Here is a 21526-nt window from a genome sequence, read left to right on the forward strand (position 1 = left end):
TTTTTTGGATTTTCAATTCATTAATGTTCAGTCTTATAGTTGGACAAACTTGCAAACGATCCCATTGACTCCCTTTAAAATTCAAGTTACACATCATCTACATAACATACAATCTTATATTATCCAACATAATTATTATGGGCTTCTTCCTTGCATCCAAAAGAACATTGTTGAAGCTTTCAGATAAACCATTCTCCACTGGATCACAATCCCTTCATGGTAGAAAAAAAGTTCTTGATCATGATTTGGTTCCTGAACATATGTTGCACGAATGAACATTTGAATCTCTTTTATTGCAACATTGAAAAGAGGTTCAGTGGATGTTTTACTTGTTTTCCAAAACATTGACTAATATGCAGCTTCAGGAAATCTATTTTTGGAGTTTGATAGAACATGCCTAGTACATTGTCTGTGTTCGATAATGCTGCTTTAAACCACTGATACTCTACTTCATTACTTTATGTACAAAAAAATTGGATGGCTTTTAAAACAAATGAGATAAGTTCATTGTGTTAAAATAATATTTTTCCATTCGCAAAATACATAAATTCAAATCATTAGAAATATTATCATTGTATAATAACTTAACATGTTTTTCTTGAATTTTCTGCAAAATAAAATGGATAAAAAAAACTAGTCAACCAGTAATACCAACAAACTATATTCTCAAAGAATATACACAAAACGTTCCGTTTTGAACAGAAAGTTTTGTTTGGCACTACAAGCTTCTAACATTTAGTTTAAACAAAACGCTCAAAATCCAAATGGTACCTTAGAGATGAGCAGTTTTCCCAAATCCCGATCCCATACCGTACCGGAAGCGGTATCGAACCGTACCGAATTTAAAAATATAGGACGATACTTGGTACTCCAAAATACATAAAATTGGGGATTCGGTACCGCCGATACCGGTACTAGTACCAAAAACCAGTACCAGTACCGGTGATTTTAATTCGGTTCGGTACTCGGGATTAACTTTTGATCGAATTCGGTTTTCGGGAAATTGGGAACGGTACGGGTCGGTACCGGTTCCGTCCCACGCTCATCTCTATGGTACTTCATGTAGCGTTTAACAAAACTTTAAAAGCTACAAACTATCTGTTACCCGCCAATTTTGCTGAACACGTCCATAGCGTTTAATAAAACGTTATAAGCTACAAGCTTCCCGCTACCTGCTATCAGCTAATTTTATCAAACACGTCCTAATTAACCAAAGAAACTAATTACACTAAACTAAAAACATTTCAAAATGATAAACTCGTAATGTACATTTGAGGTGCACAATTGTAAGCGTTTTTTTTATAACCAACCAAAAATAACCGGACCGGTTTTTCTAACCGAACCAGCGCCTTAATATAAGTTTAAAAAAAAAACAAACCAATATTTTATTATTTTTTAAGAAAACCAAACCAGCCTTAATATAAGTTTAAAAAAAAAACAAACCAATATTTTATTATTTTTTAAGAAAACCAAACCAAACCGGCTTTTAAACCGGAAAAAAAACAATTTTTTAACAAATTTTATTTCTAAAAAAACCGAACCGATTATAACCGAAACCGATATTTGTGCAGCTTTAATGTATATCCCCACAAGTATAGGATATATCTTAGAAATGAATACTCTATAAATATCATTGAAATAATCAAATATATATCATTATATAAATTTGATCAGCCATAATATGATCATGCACATCCTTAACAATGAGATTATCAACTCTACCCATTATATAATCACCAGAAACAACGAAAATTTTAAAAGAAAGTTTTAAATTTATACACAATGCATAAAGAGCTTTTTTTTTTTTTTTTTTTTTAAACCATAGAGTTTTCAACAAATTATAAAGTATAAACAAGTGATGTTTTTTTGCAAATACTTCAATTCCTAAAGATTGAAAGATATAAACTTCCTCATTTGTACACCTTGTATTAAGTTATTGTGACATCACCAAACTTTTTATCAAAATGTTAACTTGATGTAGCATAAGATACACATTCAAAAATCAGCATAAATCCTAACTAAAACCAACGATTGAAAGGGGGTATCGAGTCGCCACTCCTTTTGTTTTTTGGTAAGTGGTCTTCCTTTTCCTGCCTTTTCTCGATTAACCTTAACATCTGCTAAACCCCAAATACAACGCTTTGTTTCCAAGTCGAAAGATTCAAGCCTCAAAACACCATCACGTTCCTCATCATCACCTTCAATTGTGTATCTCACATACATGGAACGATCTTTAAACCTCTCAAGATCTTGAGGAACCCTAACCACCCTCTCAAGTCCAGGTGAAGATACCTACCAAACAAACATCATGATGGAGCCCACCCCACAATTTTAGGTGGGGCAAGTCCCATTGACATCAGTATCAGTCTCAATCCAACACAATCCAAAGGTAGTAGACTAGCAGGACAGTATAACATGTTTTGTTCTGTCATATCTTGTGTAACATATGGGGCCTTATACTAGTAATCTACAATTGTCTTCAAATCAAGTGAGCGGGACCCAAAATCATATAAGCTTCCTTTTTAGAATTTCTTTTTCTTTGCTATAAGAAATTCCAAGAAACCCATTTATGAAAATGGGTCAAATGCATAAACTTTAAAAATTATGAAAAAATATTGACGGGTCAAACGCTCTAGTGTTTACAACCTCTTGATTATAAAAAAACAGGATCATTATTTTAAATGAAAGAAATAGCAATGAATTTTTATTGATCTGTTTAGTATAGGATCCAACTTTCATTGCTTCCTATTACAACACTTGTACTTTGAAAAATCTACCAATTTATAGGAATTTCATCCAAATACAAAGCAATTTTCACTGCTATAATTAGGTAGATTTTTTCAAAGTACAATAACTTAATCAGAAAAAAAAAAAAAAAATTAAATTACAATGTTGTAATAGAGAGAACTGAAAGTACCTCGATTGATATATCAGGAATAGATCCATCAGCCTCAGCCTCATTTAATCGTTCTCTGTAAGCTTTTGCAAAAGCTTCAATGTCTTCCATGGTGGGAGAACCCGATCTGCAAAACAAAACATCTATAATTTCTTAGAAATTAAGTCATAAAATAGCAATCTACTTTTTTATTTGTCTTTCTTAGGTCATTAATCATTAATATTAGTTTCATACATAGACAATCATTTGGTGTAAAAAACAATTCACCTTTATTGAATCATTTCATCCGTATTTTGGTTTAATACAATATTACTAAACCATCAACAAAATACAACAATCATCAATAATATGTTTTTTCAAATGGTTTAGTATTGTTGTATTTTGTTAATTTTAAACTAATATAAACATAAATGCTTACTTGTTTGTAAGCCTTTCAATGCGCACTCGAATGGCAGAATTTTGTAAAGTTTTGAAAGCATATATTCCCAATTCTCCATCAAAAGACATGGAAACTTGTTCAGCCATTTCCAACACTTGTTTGTCCCATTTAGTCCCAGCAAGTGAAATTCCACCTCCTCCACCTCCATCTCCAGCCTTCATAATTTTTTAATAAAAGTTAAAGCTTAGTGTTAGATCTACAATATGAATGATTTGTTAATAAATTGTGTGAGTTTGTTTTAAATACTTAGCGAATCAGCAACTTACTTTTGTTTCCGCATCTTCTATCGCGTACTCATCTTCAATATCATAATCATCATCGAATTCTTCTAAATTGCATGATTATATGAGAAAAGAAAGAACTCTTGAGATCAACATAATATAAACATCCCCGAGTCACACTAATGGGCACATATAGAACCCTAATTACCAAAATCTGTTCACTAACAACCAAAGAAAAAAAAACCCAAAACAGAAATCTGAAATGAACAACATATTTTGAATAAGCATAGAAATTTACACATCGAAAACCTTGCCATGGAAGCCATGACAAGTTCTTTTATTGCAAAATCAGCAAACGCATTCAGTTTTAGTTCCAAATTCGTTGGAAAAAAATTGGGACTTTTCGTGTTTCTGCAATAGCAAAATAGTGAAGAGAAAGGTACCATCGTCATCAAATTCTTCAAAGTCATCATCCTCTGACACTTCTTCAACAATGGAAGGACTGAGAACTGGTTCTGAAGAGGGGGTTTTCTTTTTGGCGGTTACAACACAGCGAGGAGTTCTGTTCGCGATAAGATTTATAAGGGATGATGATAGTAATGGGCATGAATCACAAAATGGGGTTTTGGGGAAGTTGATGAATTGAGGGTAGAAAGGATTTCGTGGTGCTAATGAATAAGAATGAGGAGCAACTAGTAAGCTGGTGTGATTGTTAGAGATGGAACCCATTTTTCAGCGTTCGTTTGTAGTTTGGTGTATCGGGTTCTTGTACAGCTTTTTGAACTTGGTGACGATGGTTGGTCCATTGGACCTCATAACATGTACTAACGGATAAATGGATACACATTTGAAGTTAGTTTGAGATACCCATCTTAGTCCAACAAAATGACATAAAAAACCATAGAAGATTGATTTTTTTTTTTTTTTCTATTTTTTTTGGTTGTAATTAATGTAAGGTACATTTGATAAAAATTAAAAAAAATGTATAAATTGGTTTAAATGCTAGTCTTACATCCTTATCATATTATATTCTGACCATCAGTATGTTTGGTATCATATTCTTTTTTGCTGCATATCTAAGTTACTTTTAAAGTTTCAACGTATTTATGCTCTAGTCCAATATTTGATGTATATATATTTATTTTATTTTAAGACATGTATATATCGAAGTGTTTAGTTTTTTTTTTTATCGATACTTGTTTTCACATGTATGACTTTTAGATGTCTCACATTGATCATTGATCTTAATTTAAGTTAGAAGCTTAGGTTGGTCGTTTTCATCATACGCCTACAGATATATCTAAATGCAAAATTGTTATTATTATTATTATTTTTTTGAAGTATATGAAAATACATTTTCTTATAGAAGTGCGACAAATAATGATTAATATATATATATATATATATATATATATATATATATATATATATATATATATATATATATATATATATATATATATATATTAGTTATTTTCATCAAAAATTCAAAACTGAAACTTGCAAACCCTGGGGACTGGTAATTGATATCGGGAAGTAGATGAAGGACCAGTTTGCAATCCACTTCAACCCTAAACCCTTGTTTTTATGTGTCTGTGGTTTAATTCTCACTTAACGCGACCTTGGCTTTCTGCTTCCTCCGATTTCCGAAACATTTGCCGACGCCACGGGTAAGCCGCTTTCGGTGTTCTTCATTCTTATTAGTTTAATGTTTCTTTAGTCTGCATGTATGCCATCTCTTTGATGTCGATCGTATTGGCGTGCTCCACAAATAAAAATAGCTCAGAAATTTAATAAAAACTTAATCTTTTCTATTTTACAGTTCAAATCGTTCATGCAGTAATGGCTGCATCATTGGAGATTACAAAATCTGAGTTCTTACAAGTATGTATTATGTTTCGCTTGCTATTGTATTGATTTTTTTTTTTGAAATTTATTATTTCGGCTGATGGTAATCTGTATAAATTTGTATAATTTACTTATGTAATTTTATTTATATAATTTCAGGGCTCAAGAAATCGCAACTTTTTCTTGCCAAAACCTTTACCAAAGAGCAGAAGTTCCCATTTGCTCTTTGGTTTATCTAAACACAAAAGAAACAATTTGGTGAGAATATGCAACCAAGGTGTTCGACGAAATTCCTCTAAGAAAGTCAGGGCTGTTGCATCGGTAGATGTACAAGATTTGGGCAGTGTTGACAAGTTAGGAACCGAAAAAGTGATTCACTTCTTTAGAACTCCTCTAATTCAAGATACAGCAAACGAAGAGTTGCTAAAGTCGATTCAGACCAAGATCTCGAATCAAATTGTGGGTCTGAAAACAGAACAGTGTTTCAACATTGGGGTCGATGGGAGTTTGTCATCTGAGAAGCTTTCAGTACTTCAATGGCTTCTAAGAGAGACCTATGAGCCAGATAATTTAGGGAATGAAAGCTTTTTCTCAGAAGAGAAAAAAGAAGGGCTCAACAGTGTGGTAGTTGAAGTCGGACCAAGGCTGTCTTTCACTACTGCATGGTCTGCAAATGCTGTGTCTATATGCCAAGCTTGTGGACTTTCAGAAGTCAGTAGATTGGAAAGATCAAGGCGATATATTTTATATGTTAAAGCAGGAAGCGTTCTTCTAGACACTCAAATCGAAGAGTTTGCAGCAATGGTGCATGATAGAATGACTGAATGCGTGTATCCCAAAAAACTCATTTCCTTCAAAACAAGTCTAGTTCCTGAAGAGGTTTATACTATTCCTGTTATGGAAAAGGGGAGAAAAGCATTGGAAGAGATAAACCAACAAATGGGATTGGCTTTTGATGAACAAGATCTACAATACTACACTAAACTTTTCAAAGATGATATTAAACGGGACCCAACAAACGTTGAGCTTTTTGACATTGCACAATCAAACAGTGAACACAGTCGCCACTGGTTCTTCACAGGAAAGATTGTGGTAGATGGTCAACCCATGGATCGAACTCTAATGCAGATTGTAAAGAACACATTAAAGGCGAATCCCAACAATTCTGTGATTGGATTCAAGGATAATTCAAGTGCAATCAAAGGGTTTTTAGCAAACCAATTGCGACCCACAAAACCAGGATCCACATCTCCATTGAGCCTTTCTACACGCGATCTTGACATTCTGTTCACAGCCGAAACCCATAATTTCCCGTGTGCAGTTGCACCATACCCCGGTGCGGAAACCGGTGCAGGAGGGCGAATTAGGGATACACACGCAACAGGAAGAGGGTCGTTTGTTGTTGCATCCACAGCTGGCTATTGTGTTGGGAATTTAAACATTGAAGGTTCATATGCTCCATGGGAAGACACATCATTTGAATATCCATCCAACCTGGCTTCACCTCTACAGATTCTTATAGATGCCAGCAATGGAGCATCCGATTACGGGAACAAATTCGGGGAGCCTTTGATTCAAGGGTACACGAGAACCTTCGGAATGAGACTCCCGAGTGGGGAAAGACGGGAATGGCTGAAGCCGATCATGTTCAGCGCCGGAATCGGACAAATCGATCACACCCACATCACGAAAGGCGAACCCGACATCGGAATGCTGGTTGTGAAAATCGGTGGGCCCGCTTACCGGATCGGAATGGGAGGTGGTGCAGCATCGAGCATGGTGAGTGGACAGAACGATGCTGAGTTGGACTTTAACGCGGTCCAGCGTGGCGATGCTGAGATGGCGCAGAAACTTTACCGGGTTGTTCGCGCGTGTATCGAAATGGGTGAAGATAATCCGATTGTAAGCATACACGATCAAGGAGCAGGTGGGAATTGTAATGTAGTTAAAGAAATCATCTACCCAGAAGGTGGAACAATCGATATTAGAGCTGTTGTAGTTGGGGACCACACCATGTCTGTTTTGGAAATATGGGGAGCTGAATATCAAGAACAGGATGCGATTTTAGTAAACCCTAAAAGCCGTGAACTTTTGGAATCTTTATGTAAAAGAGAACGCGTGTCAATGGCTGTAATCGGGAGTATAAACGGCGAAGGGCATATTCGTCTAATCGACAGTCACGCGATTGAAAAAAGCAAGTCAAACGGTCTTCCACCACCTTTGCCAGCTGTCGATCTCGAACTTGAAAAAGTCCTCGGAGACATGCCACAAAAGACGTTTGAATTCCACCGAGTGAAAGATTTACGAGAGCCTCTCGAAATAGCTCCCGGGATTACATTAATGGATTCATTGAAACGCGTGTTACGCCTTCCATCAATCTGTTCGAAGCGATTCCTGACAACGAAAGTGGACCGGTGTGTAACGGGCCTCGTGGCCCAGCAGCAAACGGTGGGCCCGTTGCAGATCACGCTTGCTGACGTGGCGGTGATCGCGCAGACGTATACGGATTACACAGGTGGTGCGTGTGCGATCGGGGAGCAGCCGGTGAAAGGGTTGTTGGATGCGAAGGCAATGGCGCGTTTGGCTGTGGGTGAAGCGCTTACGAATCTTGTTTGGGCGAAGATTACGGGGTTGAGTGATGTGAAGGCGAGTGGGAATTGGATGTATGCTGCTAAACTTGATGGGGAAGGAGCTGCAATGTATGATGCTGCTGTTGCTTTGGAGGAGGCTATGATTGAGCTTGGGATTGCCATTGATGGTGGGAAAGATAGTCTTTCAATGGCAGCTCATGCAAATGGTGAAGTCGTGAAAGCTCCTGGGAATCTTGTGATTAGTGCTTATGCTACGTGTCCTGATATTACAAAGACTGTGACTCCTGATTTGAAGCTTAAAGATGAAGGTGTTCTTGTTCATATTGATTTGGCAAAAGGGAAACGAAGGTTAGGTGGATCTGCTCTTGCTCAGGTACTTTTCTACTTTTCTACTTTTCTGTTTTTCACTTTGGATTTCAGGTTTTGACTTTTGACAATTTGACTAATGTGCAGGTGTTTGACCAAATTGGGGATGAATGTCCTGATCTTGATGATGTTCCTTACCTGAAAACCGTGTTTGAGGTTGTTCAAGAGCTTATCTCCGGCGATCTGATCTCCTCCGGTCATGATATCAGTGATGGTGGCCTTATCATCACCGCCTTGGAGATGGCTTTCGCCGGAAACTGTGGTGTTCAGATCAATCTAAATTCGAATGGTAAAAGCATCTTTGAAACCCTATTCTCGGAAGAACTCGGTCTCATTCTCGAAATCAGCAAATCAAATCTCGATAATGTCACAAAAATTCTCCTAAACCATGGCGTTAATGGAGAGATCATAGGAGAAGTAACTTCTGATCCAAAAATTAGGTTAAAAGTCGACGGGTTGACCCATTTGGATGAAAAAACCGTGGACCTTCGTGACATTTGGGAAGAAACGAGCTTCCACCTCGAAAAATACCAAAGACTGGCGGCTTCGGTGGCGGCGGAAAAGGATGGGTTAAAACACCGCCACGAACCCGCCTGGCGGCTGTCGTTTACTCCGGTGAACACCAATCAGAAATACATGACGGCGGCGGTGAAACCGAAAGTGGCGGTGATTCGGGAGGAGGGCAGCAACGGTGACCGGGAAATGTCCGCCGCGTTCTTCGCTTCTGGGTTCGAACCGTGGGATGTGACAATGTCGGATCTTTTAAACGGGTCGATTTCATTGGATGATTTTAAAGGGATTGTTTTCGTGGGCGGGTTTAGTTACGCGGATGTTTTGGATTCCGCTAAAGGTTGGGCCGGGTCGATCCGGTTCAACCCGTCCGTTTTGAAACAGTTTCGGGATTTTTACAATCGGAAAGACACTTTTAGCCTTGGGGTATGCAACGGGTGCCAGCTCATGGCTTTGTTAGGGTGGGTCCCGGGACCCGGGGTGGCGACAGGCGACCCGGTGCAACCGCGGTTCGTGCATAACGAGTCGGGTCGGTTCGAGTGTCGGTTTGCAAGTGTGATGATTAAGGAGTCTCCAGCGATCATGTTGAAGGGGATGGCGGGGAGTACGGTGGGGGTGTGGGCGGCTCATGGTGAAGGGAAGGCGTATTTTCCGGAGAAGGGTGTTTTTGACCGGATTTTGGAGGCGGATTTGGCTCCGGTGAGGTATTGTGATGATGATGGGGAGGTGACGGAGGAGTATCCGTTTAATTTGAATGGGTCTCCGGTGGGTGTGGCGGCGATTTGTTCACCGGATGGGCGGCACTTGGCGATGATGCCGCATCCCGAGCGGTGTTTTCTGATGTGGCAGTTCCCGTGGTACCCCAAGGAGTGGGATGTGGAGAAGAAAGGACCGAGTCCGTGGTTGAAGATGTTCCAAAATGCTAGAGAATGGTGTTCTCGAGAGGAGTAAATTTGTATTTGTTTTTTTTTTATTTTTTTATTTTGAGCTTGTTTCTTTTTTGTTTGTTGAGAATGATGCAAAATGGTGTTGTTTGCTTTGAACATATGCTGTTTAAGATCTCAGTTTTCAGAGCTTTATGTTCTGTTGGTAATTTGTAACGTGCTATTTTAGTTGTTAAATAAGCGCGGCTTATATTGCCATGTCATCATTTTTGTGCCATGTACGCATAATGTTTGCTTGATTTTAGATATAAGAAGCACATAATATTTATATAAACTTAACTCAAAACTATAATAGTTTTCATCTAGTTTTATCAAACAATTAGATACACATTTTCACTCAAGATTTAAAGAGGCAGAGAGCCCATCTTCCGCAACTTACAGTATTTTTTTTTTCAAACATTCAAGGATTCATTATAAAATGTTCTTTTAGACCAATCAAAATTTGAACGTGACTATATATCTTATTCTAGTTATCTAATATCTAGTATTTGCTTTTGAAACATATATCTGAAACACTTCCTAAAAACAAAACGAAAACCAAATCAGGTTGATAAAACCGAAAGCTTTGAAGGATTTGGTCAAGAAGTACAAGAAATGCAGTAATAAAATTAAGTTCTTCACAGAAAACCTGAAAGTTTGACTATTTTAGTTTTGTGATCAGAAACAATATCAGAGAAACCAAATGGATTTTGGTACTTTATTTATCTTCATAATTAAATGTCCTGCCATAAAATTAAGTTCTTTACTTTTTGAGCTTATAATGGGGCCATGCATAGGTGCTAAACCAAAATCGATTAAGCTTCACAGAAAAAAAAGTTAAGAGTTGGGAGTTGGGACTTAAAACTTTTTTACATTTTTAAATATAAAAAAAATCAATATTAAATTAGTTAAATCTTAATTACAAAATATAAAAGTGTATATAACCTTGTAAATTGAGCCAACCATTAGTATCTAACCTCCTTGATTCACATTTCATCAATACACTAACTTGAGAAGTACAAGAAAGGAACTCATGTTGTTTGAAGTAAAAAAGGTGTTACAGATCATCTGGTTTTTATTAGTGCTAAATGTTAAAATCTGAAAACATGTTTGAATGGTAAAAGCAATATGTGAACTGTGAAGTCTAAATTCAAAACCATTTAGATGCCTTGACAAGTGATATGAATAAAATGACTTGATTAATCTTTCACTAAATATCTCATTCCAGTTAAGATATCCAGTAATTGCTTTCAAAATCCATATATGAACACTTCCTAAAAGACAGATCAAAAACCAAATCAAAGAAAGTGAAGAGGGAAAGAAGAGAAAAGTGGAAAGAAGGGTTTGAATTTTGAAAGAGATGGATGCAGGTTTGAGGGTCATCCCACATCGGCTGCTGGAATAAAAGAGAAAGTGTGAGAGTCATTACTTAAACCAATTAGCTGGGAAATGAAAAAGCACGCAGCCATGTGGTAAGCACAAAGCGAACTATTCTTTCGCCTTTTACTAAAGAATACCGTGTGCTTGCCATACACAGTGGCATACGCCTATTTTTGGAGAGTCCTTTCATTTATTGGTGGGCTCCAACCAATTTTTAGTGTTCAAATCTTCAAAAACTTATTTAATTGAAGGGCTACAACCAATTTTCAGTGTTTAAAACTTCAATTGTTTTTGTGTATCATTAACTAGTCATGACTTAATAATTTGGCAATTAAATAAAGTCTTGTAAAATTGTGGTCAAAACTCATAAACTCAAGAAATGCAGCAAGAATCAAAATAAAAAACCTGAATATAGGTAGTAGAGTTCAGGATCATCTCGTTTCTTACTTCATTAATCTTGATAATATTGATTCTTCTGCCATAAAATTTCTTGACTTTTTGAGCTTATAATGAGGTGATACATAGCTAATCGGCTAAACCCAAATCAACTAAGCTTCTTTTGCCAAACCAAAAACTGACCTGGTCAATAGTTTCTTAGGTAAAACCAAACATCGCCTGAATAAAATTCATACAAAAAAGTTAAAGAGTTAGGACTTATACATTCTTTAAACGTTTAAGCATACAAGTGTATATAAACCTTGTTTATATTTCTAATACAATTGTATATAAGTTAGTAGAACTTAGGAAAACATTAGTGTTTCTGGAACTCAAAACACATTTTGTGCCCACGCAACTCACTAATGTATGAACTGATAATTATCAAACCTCCTTGATTTAATTTACAATATGAAAATGTACAATTTACCAATACATTAATACTTACCAAGTACAAGAAAGGAACTCATGTTGTTTGAAATAAACGTCAAAAAGATCACGAATCATCTTGTTTTGAATAGTATTAAATGTTGAAATCTGAAAAACTGTTTGAAGAGTAATAGCAATGTGTGAAGTCTAAACTCAAAACCATTCTACTCCATTCTAACAATACCTTTGTCCAAAAGTAAAACAAACTTTTACCTATTTATATCCACTTCATTTACCATAATATGAAGCTTTGACTTCCTGAGATTGATGTTTTTCTTCACGAAAATGTTGTTTTTTTGGTCAACTAAAATTAATCTTTCACAAAATATCTAATTTCAGTTATAATATCTAGTAATTTCTATCAAAACCCATATACATGAACAGTGAACACCTCATAAAAATTAAAACAGATCAAAAACCAAATCAAAATAAGTGAAGGGGAAAAAAAAGAGAAAAGTGGGAGAAGGGTTTGAAACAGAGGGATGCAAGTATGAGGATCATCCCACATCAGCTACTTGAATGAAACAGAAGGTATCAAACGCATTACATAAACCGAGCAGCTGGGAACTGAGAAGGCACGCAGCTACGCAGTGAACACAAAGCGAACTATTCTTTCGCCTTTTACTAAAGAATACCGTGTGTTCGCTGCATTAAGTGGCATACGCCTATTTTTGGAGAGTTCCTTTCATTAGGGCTCCAATCAATTTCAGAGTTCAAGTTTCCTATTGTCGACATTGAAAAAGCCTGATCGTACTGAAGCCCTAGAAGTTAAGTATATATACAAGTTTGACATGGCATCAAGAAAACTAACGTGGTTGAAGTGTGACATTTGTCGATATCTGAGGAATGGGGACTTGTTTGATGAAAGTTAAAAGAGTAGCGAGTCAACTACTCCACATGGTCTGACCCGAGTTTACTGACCGAGTATATAAACTGAAGTTGCGTGTTTTAGATCAATTTTTATACATAATCATCGTCTCCTTTTTCTCTCGGTTTTATTTTTATTTTGGTTATTTCCCTCTGTAGTTGGAAGGTATGTTGGGGTTTTCAATGTACATTAAGATATTTTTTTTTTTTTACATTTGTTTTCTTACTATTAGAGATATTGTCGTCGTCATATTAAAACTCAATGATTAGGGCTCTTGTATTTTGACTGTAGGGTTAGAATAGGTTTCTTTGCAGTGAGGTTTTATTGTAACTTGTTTAAATCAGTAAAAGTGTAAAGAGTTTTGGTTTTTCTACAATTTGCTTGAAACATGTAGTCAATTATATGATATAAGTTGAAAGAATTCATGACAGAAAAAACAAAACATTAAACTTACTACAATCATTTACAAGAACCATCCTTAAAGAGATTAACCAAACACCACCGTGTTTCACGTACCCTTATCAAAACGTAAAATAAACTTACCACAAAAGGTTTTTTCTGAACAAATAGAATGTATCCGTCACTAAAGATATCATTCTAGTTATCCAATATCTAGTATTTGTTGGAATTAAACATCATCATCCACGTGACTTATTGGCTTATTACTTGGGAAGTTTATTTTATTTTATTCCACTTTATTTCCTTTCCTTTTATTAGAATAAGAAATAGTCTTCTAGATAGTCCAACTTATTTGGGTTGTTAGCGAATCTTATGGTAGTGAACGTTAGTTGCTGATTCTTCACTTTATTTTATGTATGTTAAAGGTTATTCTTAATTATTCAGAAAAGTTAGCAGCAACTCTGTTCTTCCCATCAATTGTTCCTTCTTAATTACCTGTTAGTTTCATATTTGTGCCCTACCAGTTTTACAATTGGTATCATAGCCTACAGGGTAGTTCTAGTTATCTATGGCTGAACTCCAGTTAGTCGGTGCTGTGAAAAAGTTGAACAATGGCAACTACAACACTTGGTCTACATGCCTGAAGTCGTATTTGCAGGGCCAAGATCTATGGGAGATTGTAAGTGGTACGGATACCACACCACCGTTACGAGAAGATGCTAATGGAATTTTGAGGAAATGGAAGGTGAAGGCTGGTAAAGCTCTTTTTATTATGAAGACCACAGTAGAAGATGAAGTGTAGGAACACAAACGGTACTCTGTGACACCCAAGGAGGCTTGAGATACCCTAGTTACCTCAATGGGATTCGAAGCTGCAACTCTTAGAGAATGAATTGTTGTCGGTATCTCAATGGGATTTAACAATCCCCCAATACTTTCATAAGATCAAAACGTTGTGCAGGGAGATAGGAGAGCTTGATCCACAATCCATGATTGGTGAGGCACGGATGAAATGAATCATAATACATGGGCTAAAACAAAAGTTTTGTTGCAGTTGTTCAAGGGTTGCCTACACAGCCAACCCTAGCTGAATTCGAGAATTTACTGGCTTCTCAAGAGTCAAGAAACTCTCGCTAAGCAGCTTGGAGATATGTCCATCAGTTCAACGCCAAAGACAGATGCGGAAGCCCTTTATGCTAACAATAAGTACAAAGGAAGAAACTGGAATAGGAGCTCGTCTAGTAGCTCAAGACGGCCCCACAAATTAGAAGCCCGGTCCAATAGAGGGGGTCGGGTAAAGATCGAAGCGATTACAACCACGACCAGGTCTCGTAAAGGAAAAAAATTCAGGTCGACGATTTCCATATAATTGTAGATCCAAGCAAGCCGATCAAGGGAATTCAGCCACAGTACAAGAAGAAGAAGAATGGGGTGTGCAAGCCCTAGCCGCCGATGTAACAGCTGACGTCAACATCTTCACTACCTCGACTATTGATCATCGGAAAAACCGTTTAGATGAGTGGATAGTTGATTCCGGGTGTTCCAATCATCCAACGGGTGACAGAGAAAAACTCAGTAACCCTGTAAGGTATGAAAAACGCAGTCGAGTAGTAGTCATAGCAGACGATTCAAAACATCCTATTGCCCATATAGGAAATGTTGTATTTCCAACTGAAGATCGGAAGCATGAATTGAAGTTATCAGACGTGTATCACGTTCCTGGAATGAAGAAGAATCTGTTGTCTGTTCCCCAATTAACTTCTGAAGCCAAGTACGTTCTATTCGGTCCTAAAGATGTGCAGGTATTCAAGGAGTTTGAGACGCCTTCAATTCCAATTCTAAAAGGTCTTAAGAATGAGTCAGTATACGTTTTGTCTGCTGAACACGCCTATCTGGGGAAGACGAAAGATGTTCAAAATGCTGACTTGTGGCACTATCGGTTAGGACACGCTGGCTTTGACAAACTGAAACTAATGATGGAAAAGGGCTTGGTCACTGGGCTGCCCAAGCTCGAAGTCAACCGAGAGATTGTATGTGTCGTGTGTCAATATGGTAAAGCACATCAAGAGACATTTCACTCATCATCTTATCGAGCAGAAACACCACTTGCTCTGGTCCATTCGGATGTGTGGGGACCTGCCAAACATGCTTCAATGAAAGGACTGTTGTATGCAGTTACGTTCATTGATGATTACTCCTAGTTTATGTGGGTTTATTTTATGAAGGAGAAGTCCGAAGTACTTGCAAAAATTAAAGAGTTTGAGGTTGAAGCTGAACGGGAAACCGGTCATAAAGTCGGGTGTTTACGGTCTGATAATGGAGGAGAGTACGTGTCGGCTATTTTTGATCAATACTTAAAGCAGAAGCGAATCAAGCGTCAATTTACATGCTCGAATACACCCTAACAAAATGGCGTGTCCGAGCGAAAAAATAGGCACCTAGCAGAAGTTATGAGAAGTTTGTTGCATGATAAGAACCTCTCGGGGCGATTTTGGGCAGAAGCAATGACAACGGCCTGCTATCTAATCAACCGAACCCATTCACAGAACCTACAATATGCATCACCTTTTGAAAGGTTATTCCAAATTAAACCCACCGTTCATTACCTTCATGTATTTGGATGTGTGTGCTATGTGTTTGTACCTAATCACTTGCGCCATAAGTTGGAGAAAAAGGCAACCAGGTGCATTTTTGTAGGGTATGACTCAGAAAGAAAAGGGTGGCGTTGTGTTGAACCCAGTTCGGGTAAAGTCCATATTTCAAGAAACGTTGTATTTGATGAGATGTCATTATGGTGGGGACCTGAAAATGAGACGCTAGAAGACTCAAAGAAGTTGGGTGATAAGATTGGCTAATATTTAGCAAAGCTAAATCAAATAGAAGAAGAGATAGATGTGGAGATTTCGACCGAGGAGCACAACACCTCCATACAGTTTGGTCAACAACAAGCTGATCAGGAACCATCTTCAGAAGCAGTATTAAGGAGGTCACAAAAGGAACACATAGGGATGTCAACGGGGGTAAACAGGACGGGGATTGCATTCCCCGCCCCCGAATTCCCCTTCTGACCCCTGCCCCCGTTCTCCCGCCCCCGATTGATTTTGGGCTAACTTATTTGGGCTAAAATAAGTTTTTATTTGGGCTAAAAGAAACTATTTTTTGGATAACAAATAGATATTTATAATATAACTTTACATGTTACAAACAACTTAAAAACATGTTTTTGTTCAATTTTTGTGAGTAAAGATCATTTTGTTGTTTATTATACTTATATAATTAACATATGTCAATTTATATAATTTATTAACGGGGCCCCCACGGGGGTTTCGGGACGGGACTACCAACCCCTGCCCCCGCCCCCGAAATTAAAACGGGGGTTAACCTTGCCCCCGCCCCCACCCCCGTTCCCGATTTTTTTCAACAAATGCCCCCATACGGGGCCCCCGCGGGATCGGGGTCCCACGGGACTTTTTGACATCCCTAGGAACACAAGCCAAATTCAAAGTAGGCACATATGTATGGTCGTGTCGCAATCATTGAAGATGTGTTTGGTGAACCCGAGTCATACCATCAGGCGAGTGTGAAAGAAGAATGGGTGGAAGCAATGAAGGTTGAAATGGATGCATTGGTTCAAAATCAGACTTGGGAGCTCGTCCCAAAACCATGTGGTGTAAAGTCGATCTCGTGTAAGTGGGTCTACAAAGTTAAACAAAAAGCCGATGGAACCGTTGACAGGTTTAAGGCTCGTTTGGTGGCACGTGGTTTTTCTCAACAACAAGGACTCGACTATAAAGATACTTTTAGTCCAGTATCAAAAATCACAACCATCCGACTTCTTATAGCCTTGACAGCCTCTAAGGGCTGGAAATTATGGCAAATGGACGTTCATAACGCTTTTCTGTAGGGCGAACTTGATCATGTTATTTACATGACTCAACTGATGGGATTTGAAAGCCAAGAACATCCCAATCACATATGCAAATTGAAGAAGGTGATCTATGGGCTAAAGCAATCCACAAGAGCTTGGTTTGGAAAAATTGCAGAATTTCTAGAGCAAAGTGGGTATCACCTAACTTCAGCCGATTCCAGCTTGTTTGTGAAAAAGCTCGGTGAGAAAGTTGTGTTTGTACTTGTGTATGTCGATGACTTAATCATCTCAAGAGATGTGATTGAGGAAGTGGACCTTTTGAAATCAAATATTTCCATTCGTTTTAAAATGAAAAATCTGGGAATTCTTAGGCACTTCCTTAGGTTGGAGTTGAACTATGTTGAAGATGGAATGGTGTTGCACCAACATAAGTACACTACTGACCTGTTACACAAGTTTTGGTCTAGCATTATGTAAACCGACTGTAGCTCCTATGGATCGAAATGCAAAAATATACGCTACTGAAGGGAAAGAGTTAGATGATCCGGCGAAGTATCGGAAGATGGTGGGTAGTCTAATCTACCTCACCTTAACTAGACCCGACATCGCATTTGTCGTTGGAGTGCTTAGCCGATTTATGCAGGATCCGAAGAAACCTCACATGGCTGCTATGAAAAAGGGTGTTTAAGTATCTTAAAGTTACTGCTAGTAAGGGTATACATTTTGGAAAGGATGTTGAACCAAAACTGTCCGGGTATTGCGATGCTGACTATGGTGGAGATCTAGACACCAGGAGGTTTACTTCCGGATACATTTTCATATTTGGATCGGGCCCTGTATCTTGGTGTAGTAAACGTCAACCAACTGTGTCGTTGTTGACTACCGAAGCAGAGTATCGAGCTGCAGCTATGGCATCCTAAGAGTGTGTCTGGTTAGTTGAGCTGTTAAGAAATCTGAATCAGAAAATTGACTACCCAGTTCGCTTATGGTGTGACAATATTTATGCAATTAAGGTAGCCCGGAATCCAGTGTTTCATGCTCGAACAGAACATATCGAAATCCATTACCATTTCGTTAGGTAAAGGGTTTTGAAGGGCGAAGTTGATTTGGAGCATGTAGAGTCAGTCAAGCAAATTGCAGATGCTTTGACGAAAAGCTTGACCGGAGCACAGTTGCAGAAACACAATAGGAATATGGGAATGGTGGATTATGATGTTTAGAGAGGGTGTTGGAATTAGGCATCATCATCCACGTGACTTATTAGCTTATTACTTGGGAAGTTTATTTTATTTAATTCCACTTTATTTCCTTTCCTTTTATTAGAATAAGAAGTAGTCTTCTAGATAGTCCAACTTATTTGGGTTGTTAGTGAATATTATGGTAGTGAACGTTTGTTGCTGATTCTTCACTTTATTTTATGTACGTTAAAGGTTATTCTTAATTATTTAGAAAAATTAGCAGCAACTCTATTCTTCCCATCAATTGTTCCTTCTTAATTACCTGTTAGTTTCATATTTGTGCCCTACCAGTTCTATAATATTTACTTTCAAACCTCACTTCCTAATAACAAAATCGAAGTAAAAGAAACGGAATAAGAAGAGAGGAAGAGGGGTGAAATATTTGCATATACCTAATAAGGAGGAATGCAAGGATGATCCGATGTTGCATTTTAAAGGGGATAAAAAGGATGGACTTCTAAGTTATAAGTTTTTCTCACATCCTCTTTTTAAAACTTCAAAACACCATCCTATGACATTCCTTGAAACATGAGCACTTCATGGTAAATTATCCAATTTTTTTGGGATGATCCCTTGATGTCCATTCATCCACGTTTCATGTTTCATCTGATACCTTTGACCATAAAAGAAATCGATCTATATAAAACTAGACTCAACATGTTTTCACTTTACCCAAACCGTTCATTTTGGCAACTATAGCAATTGATCATAAACCAATCAAGAGTGTTGTTCTTATGTTTGATCTCAATATTTTCAAATCACATTCAACAACAGTTTTAATATTTACATAAATATTTAATGTTATATACCTAACCTTCAAGAGAAGTTTCCAAAGAGGTTATGTTATATACCTGTTAACACTCTTCAAAGTTTAATGTTTACATAAATATTTACACTTTTTGTTTTAACCACTCCAGCAAGAACAAATAATCTTAGAAATTTTATTTTTTTGGAAAACAATTAGGACCATACACTCCCTAAAATATACACTACCTTTATCAAAAAGTAAAAGAAAATTACTTTTTTACCCCCTTTCATTTAATACAATATGAAACACTAATTTCATAAAGCTAACATTTTTTTAATGTTGTTTCGTCAGTCAAATGTATCGGTCACAAATATCTTATTCTAATTATCCAATATCCAATAATTTCTTTCAAAACACGTACTAGCTGTTTACCCGCGCCAAGCGACGGGTGCGAATAGTACTTATGTTATTTTGTACAATAATAGGCTTTCATTTCTTTATATTATAGCATTATACTTTTGGGTATTTATCTAATTAGAGCAATATCCACTTAAATATTTGGGTTTATATCTAAGTATAATGCTTTAATAAGAAAAAAGTTGAAAGTACAATGTTATAACTGTATATATTTTTCAAAGTATAATGGCTTAACAAGAACCAAATTGAAATTAAAATGCATTAATGGAAATAAACGAAGGTAGTCCAACCAACCATTTAGTATTTAGTTAGTGTTTGTTGGTCAGCTATGATGTATACATTAGTTTTAAGGATGAGCATTTGGGTCGAAAAACCATACCGGGCCAGTTAGGACCGAATTAGCATTTTCGGTTATGTTGGCGGTTTTTTAAATTAGGCTAAATTGGAAGCATGTTATATTACAAAGAACACTCAATGCATCAGTGAATAGTTTATTTTAGGTTTTAGGATCATGCGTTCGGGTTTAGGGGTTACATACCATTTCGGAGGGCAACAAATATATTCTTTTAAAGAAATAGCCATTAACGGATTGTTATTATCGGTACCATTTTCATAGTATAATGTCCTAAAAATAAAGGCGTATAATTTTAATTTGTATACAAATTTAGAAATTTTTTTATTCAAACAAAAAAAAAATCTTTAGAAAATTTTTTAATTATACCAAAAAAGTTATGTAATTGATATGATAATTTTAGTGTCAATTATCTTATGAAAGAAATTATTAATTGAGTAACGCCTTATATCCTTAACTTAAGCTTCAAAACTTATCACTTTGATTGAATGGTTGTATCTTTTTATAATATTGATTGATAGTGTCCAATATCTTATAATTTTATTGATTTTTGGCTTGAGTATTTATGATAACCTAATTAACTGCAAGAATATATTATATATTCAAATTTGTGATGTCTTCCTTTTTAGATGATTAAACCCATAAAGCAAAACCCTCAGATAAGAACCAAATATACAAAAGGATTTTTTTTTGTATCGGTCAACCAATAGCCAGTGGCGAATCTAGGACTAAAACTTAAGGGTGTCAAATTACGGATCCACATACCATTAAATCATTAAAACAAAATATAATACTATCTTAAATATAATTTAACAATATGAAATTAGAAGATATAAATTATTAAAATTACTTTTAGCTCTTCAAGTTAAAATATAATATAATTAAAGAAATTGTCAAATAAAGAAACATGTTCGGCACGGTAACTTTCTAGAGTCTAAACTAAACTTTGACCTACAACTTTCTAGAGTCACTAAATCGTAAATACCAAAGGAGACTTGAACGTTTACCTCAAAACAAAGATGTGCAACGATTTAAATGAACACAAATCACTTCTGGAGATGGCGAAGAGAGGCTAAGGAATGCGGCCGAGAGAGATTTTTTTAGGGTTTTTACATTGCTTAATTTTTTTTTTTTTTAATTTTGTTTCTCATCTTTGATATAATTTCCTTTTATATTTTAGGTATTAAAAACTGATTGTTTTCTATAGAAAAGATACTCTTGGTAACCAACTCCTTACTTCCTAATACATCGGTGTTAATTATATAAAATTTTCAAAATTTTCACAAGATTTCGTTATGTTTGGTCTTCACCAGAGGTGTCCATTTTTAATTTTTACCGGTGTCCAAGTGATATATATCATATAGTGTATTAATAAAACCCCAAAACAAAGGGTGTCCATGGACACCCTTGGTGTTAAGGTAGGCTCGCCACTGCCAATAGCAACAAACTTTGACACCGTACTACGGGTTTAGGAAGCATCAACATAATATTGGTGTGCATTAGATATCTTCAGCACAAGAATAGCATTGTAGCAACACTAAAAATGAATTCATAAACATATCATGCATCCATTAAGAGAACGAACTTCAAGTTTAGCC

At 36.6% G+C, this 21526-nt stretch overlaps 2 protein-coding genes and 2 non-coding genes across 5 annotated transcripts; 3 read left to right on the forward strand and 1 right to left on the reverse strand.

Annotated features, from left to right (window-relative positions):
• Positions 1-1881: 1881 nt before the first annotated feature.
• Positions 1882-4376, reverse strand: LOC145003331 (uncharacterized). Of its 2 annotated transcripts, none has more exons than XM_078962465.1 (5): positions 4000-4376; positions 3602-3660; positions 3315-3490; positions 2918-3023; positions 1882-2292 (listed from the first exon to the last, which is right to left on the reverse strand). In XM_078962465.1, the coding sequence occupies exons 1-5, from the start codon at positions 4283-4285 to the stop codon at positions 1996-1998; spliced, it is 924 nt and encodes a 307-aa protein (XP_078818591.1). In that variant the 5' UTR covers positions 4286-4376; the 3' UTR covers positions 1882-1995. The 2 variants fall into 2 exon arrangements, with proteins under 2 accessions (XP_078818591.1, XP_078818590.1); XM_078962464.1 differs by having other exon boundaries at positions 3602-3663.
• A 736-nt stretch (positions 4377-5112) lies between these two features.
• PUR4 (purine biosynthesis 4) lies at positions 5113-10021 on the forward strand. Its single transcript, XM_078961218.1, has 4 exons — positions 5113-5226; positions 5379-5440; positions 5564-8368; positions 8449-10021. Exons 2-4 carry the CDS (start codon positions 5399-5401, stop codon positions 9820-9822), a joined length of 4221 nt encoding a protein of 1406 aa, XP_078817344.1. The 5' UTR covers positions 5113-5226; positions 5379-5398; the 3' UTR covers positions 9823-10021.
• Positions 10022-11257: 1236 nt separating this feature from the next.
• On the forward strand, positions 11258-11377 carry LOC145003536 (U5 spliceosomal RNA). The gene has a single exon (XR_013661994.1). It is a non-coding gene; the product is annotated as a U5 spliceosomal RNA (small nuclear RNA).
• Positions 11378-12619: 1242 nt separating this feature from the next.
• Positions 12620-12735, forward strand: LOC145003532 (U5 spliceosomal RNA). The gene has a single exon (XR_013661990.1). It is a non-coding gene; the product is annotated as a U5 spliceosomal RNA (small nuclear RNA).
• The last annotated feature ends 8791 nt before the right edge of the window (positions 12736-21526 follow it).

This window comes from Lactuca saligna, chromosome 6 (genome assembly GCF_052625555.1).
Source record: "Lactuca saligna cultivar CGN05327 chromosome 6, ASM5262555v1, whole genome shotgun sequence".
Lineage (NCBI taxonomy): Eukaryota > Viridiplantae > Streptophyta > Magnoliopsida > Asterales > Asteraceae > Lactuca > Lactuca saligna.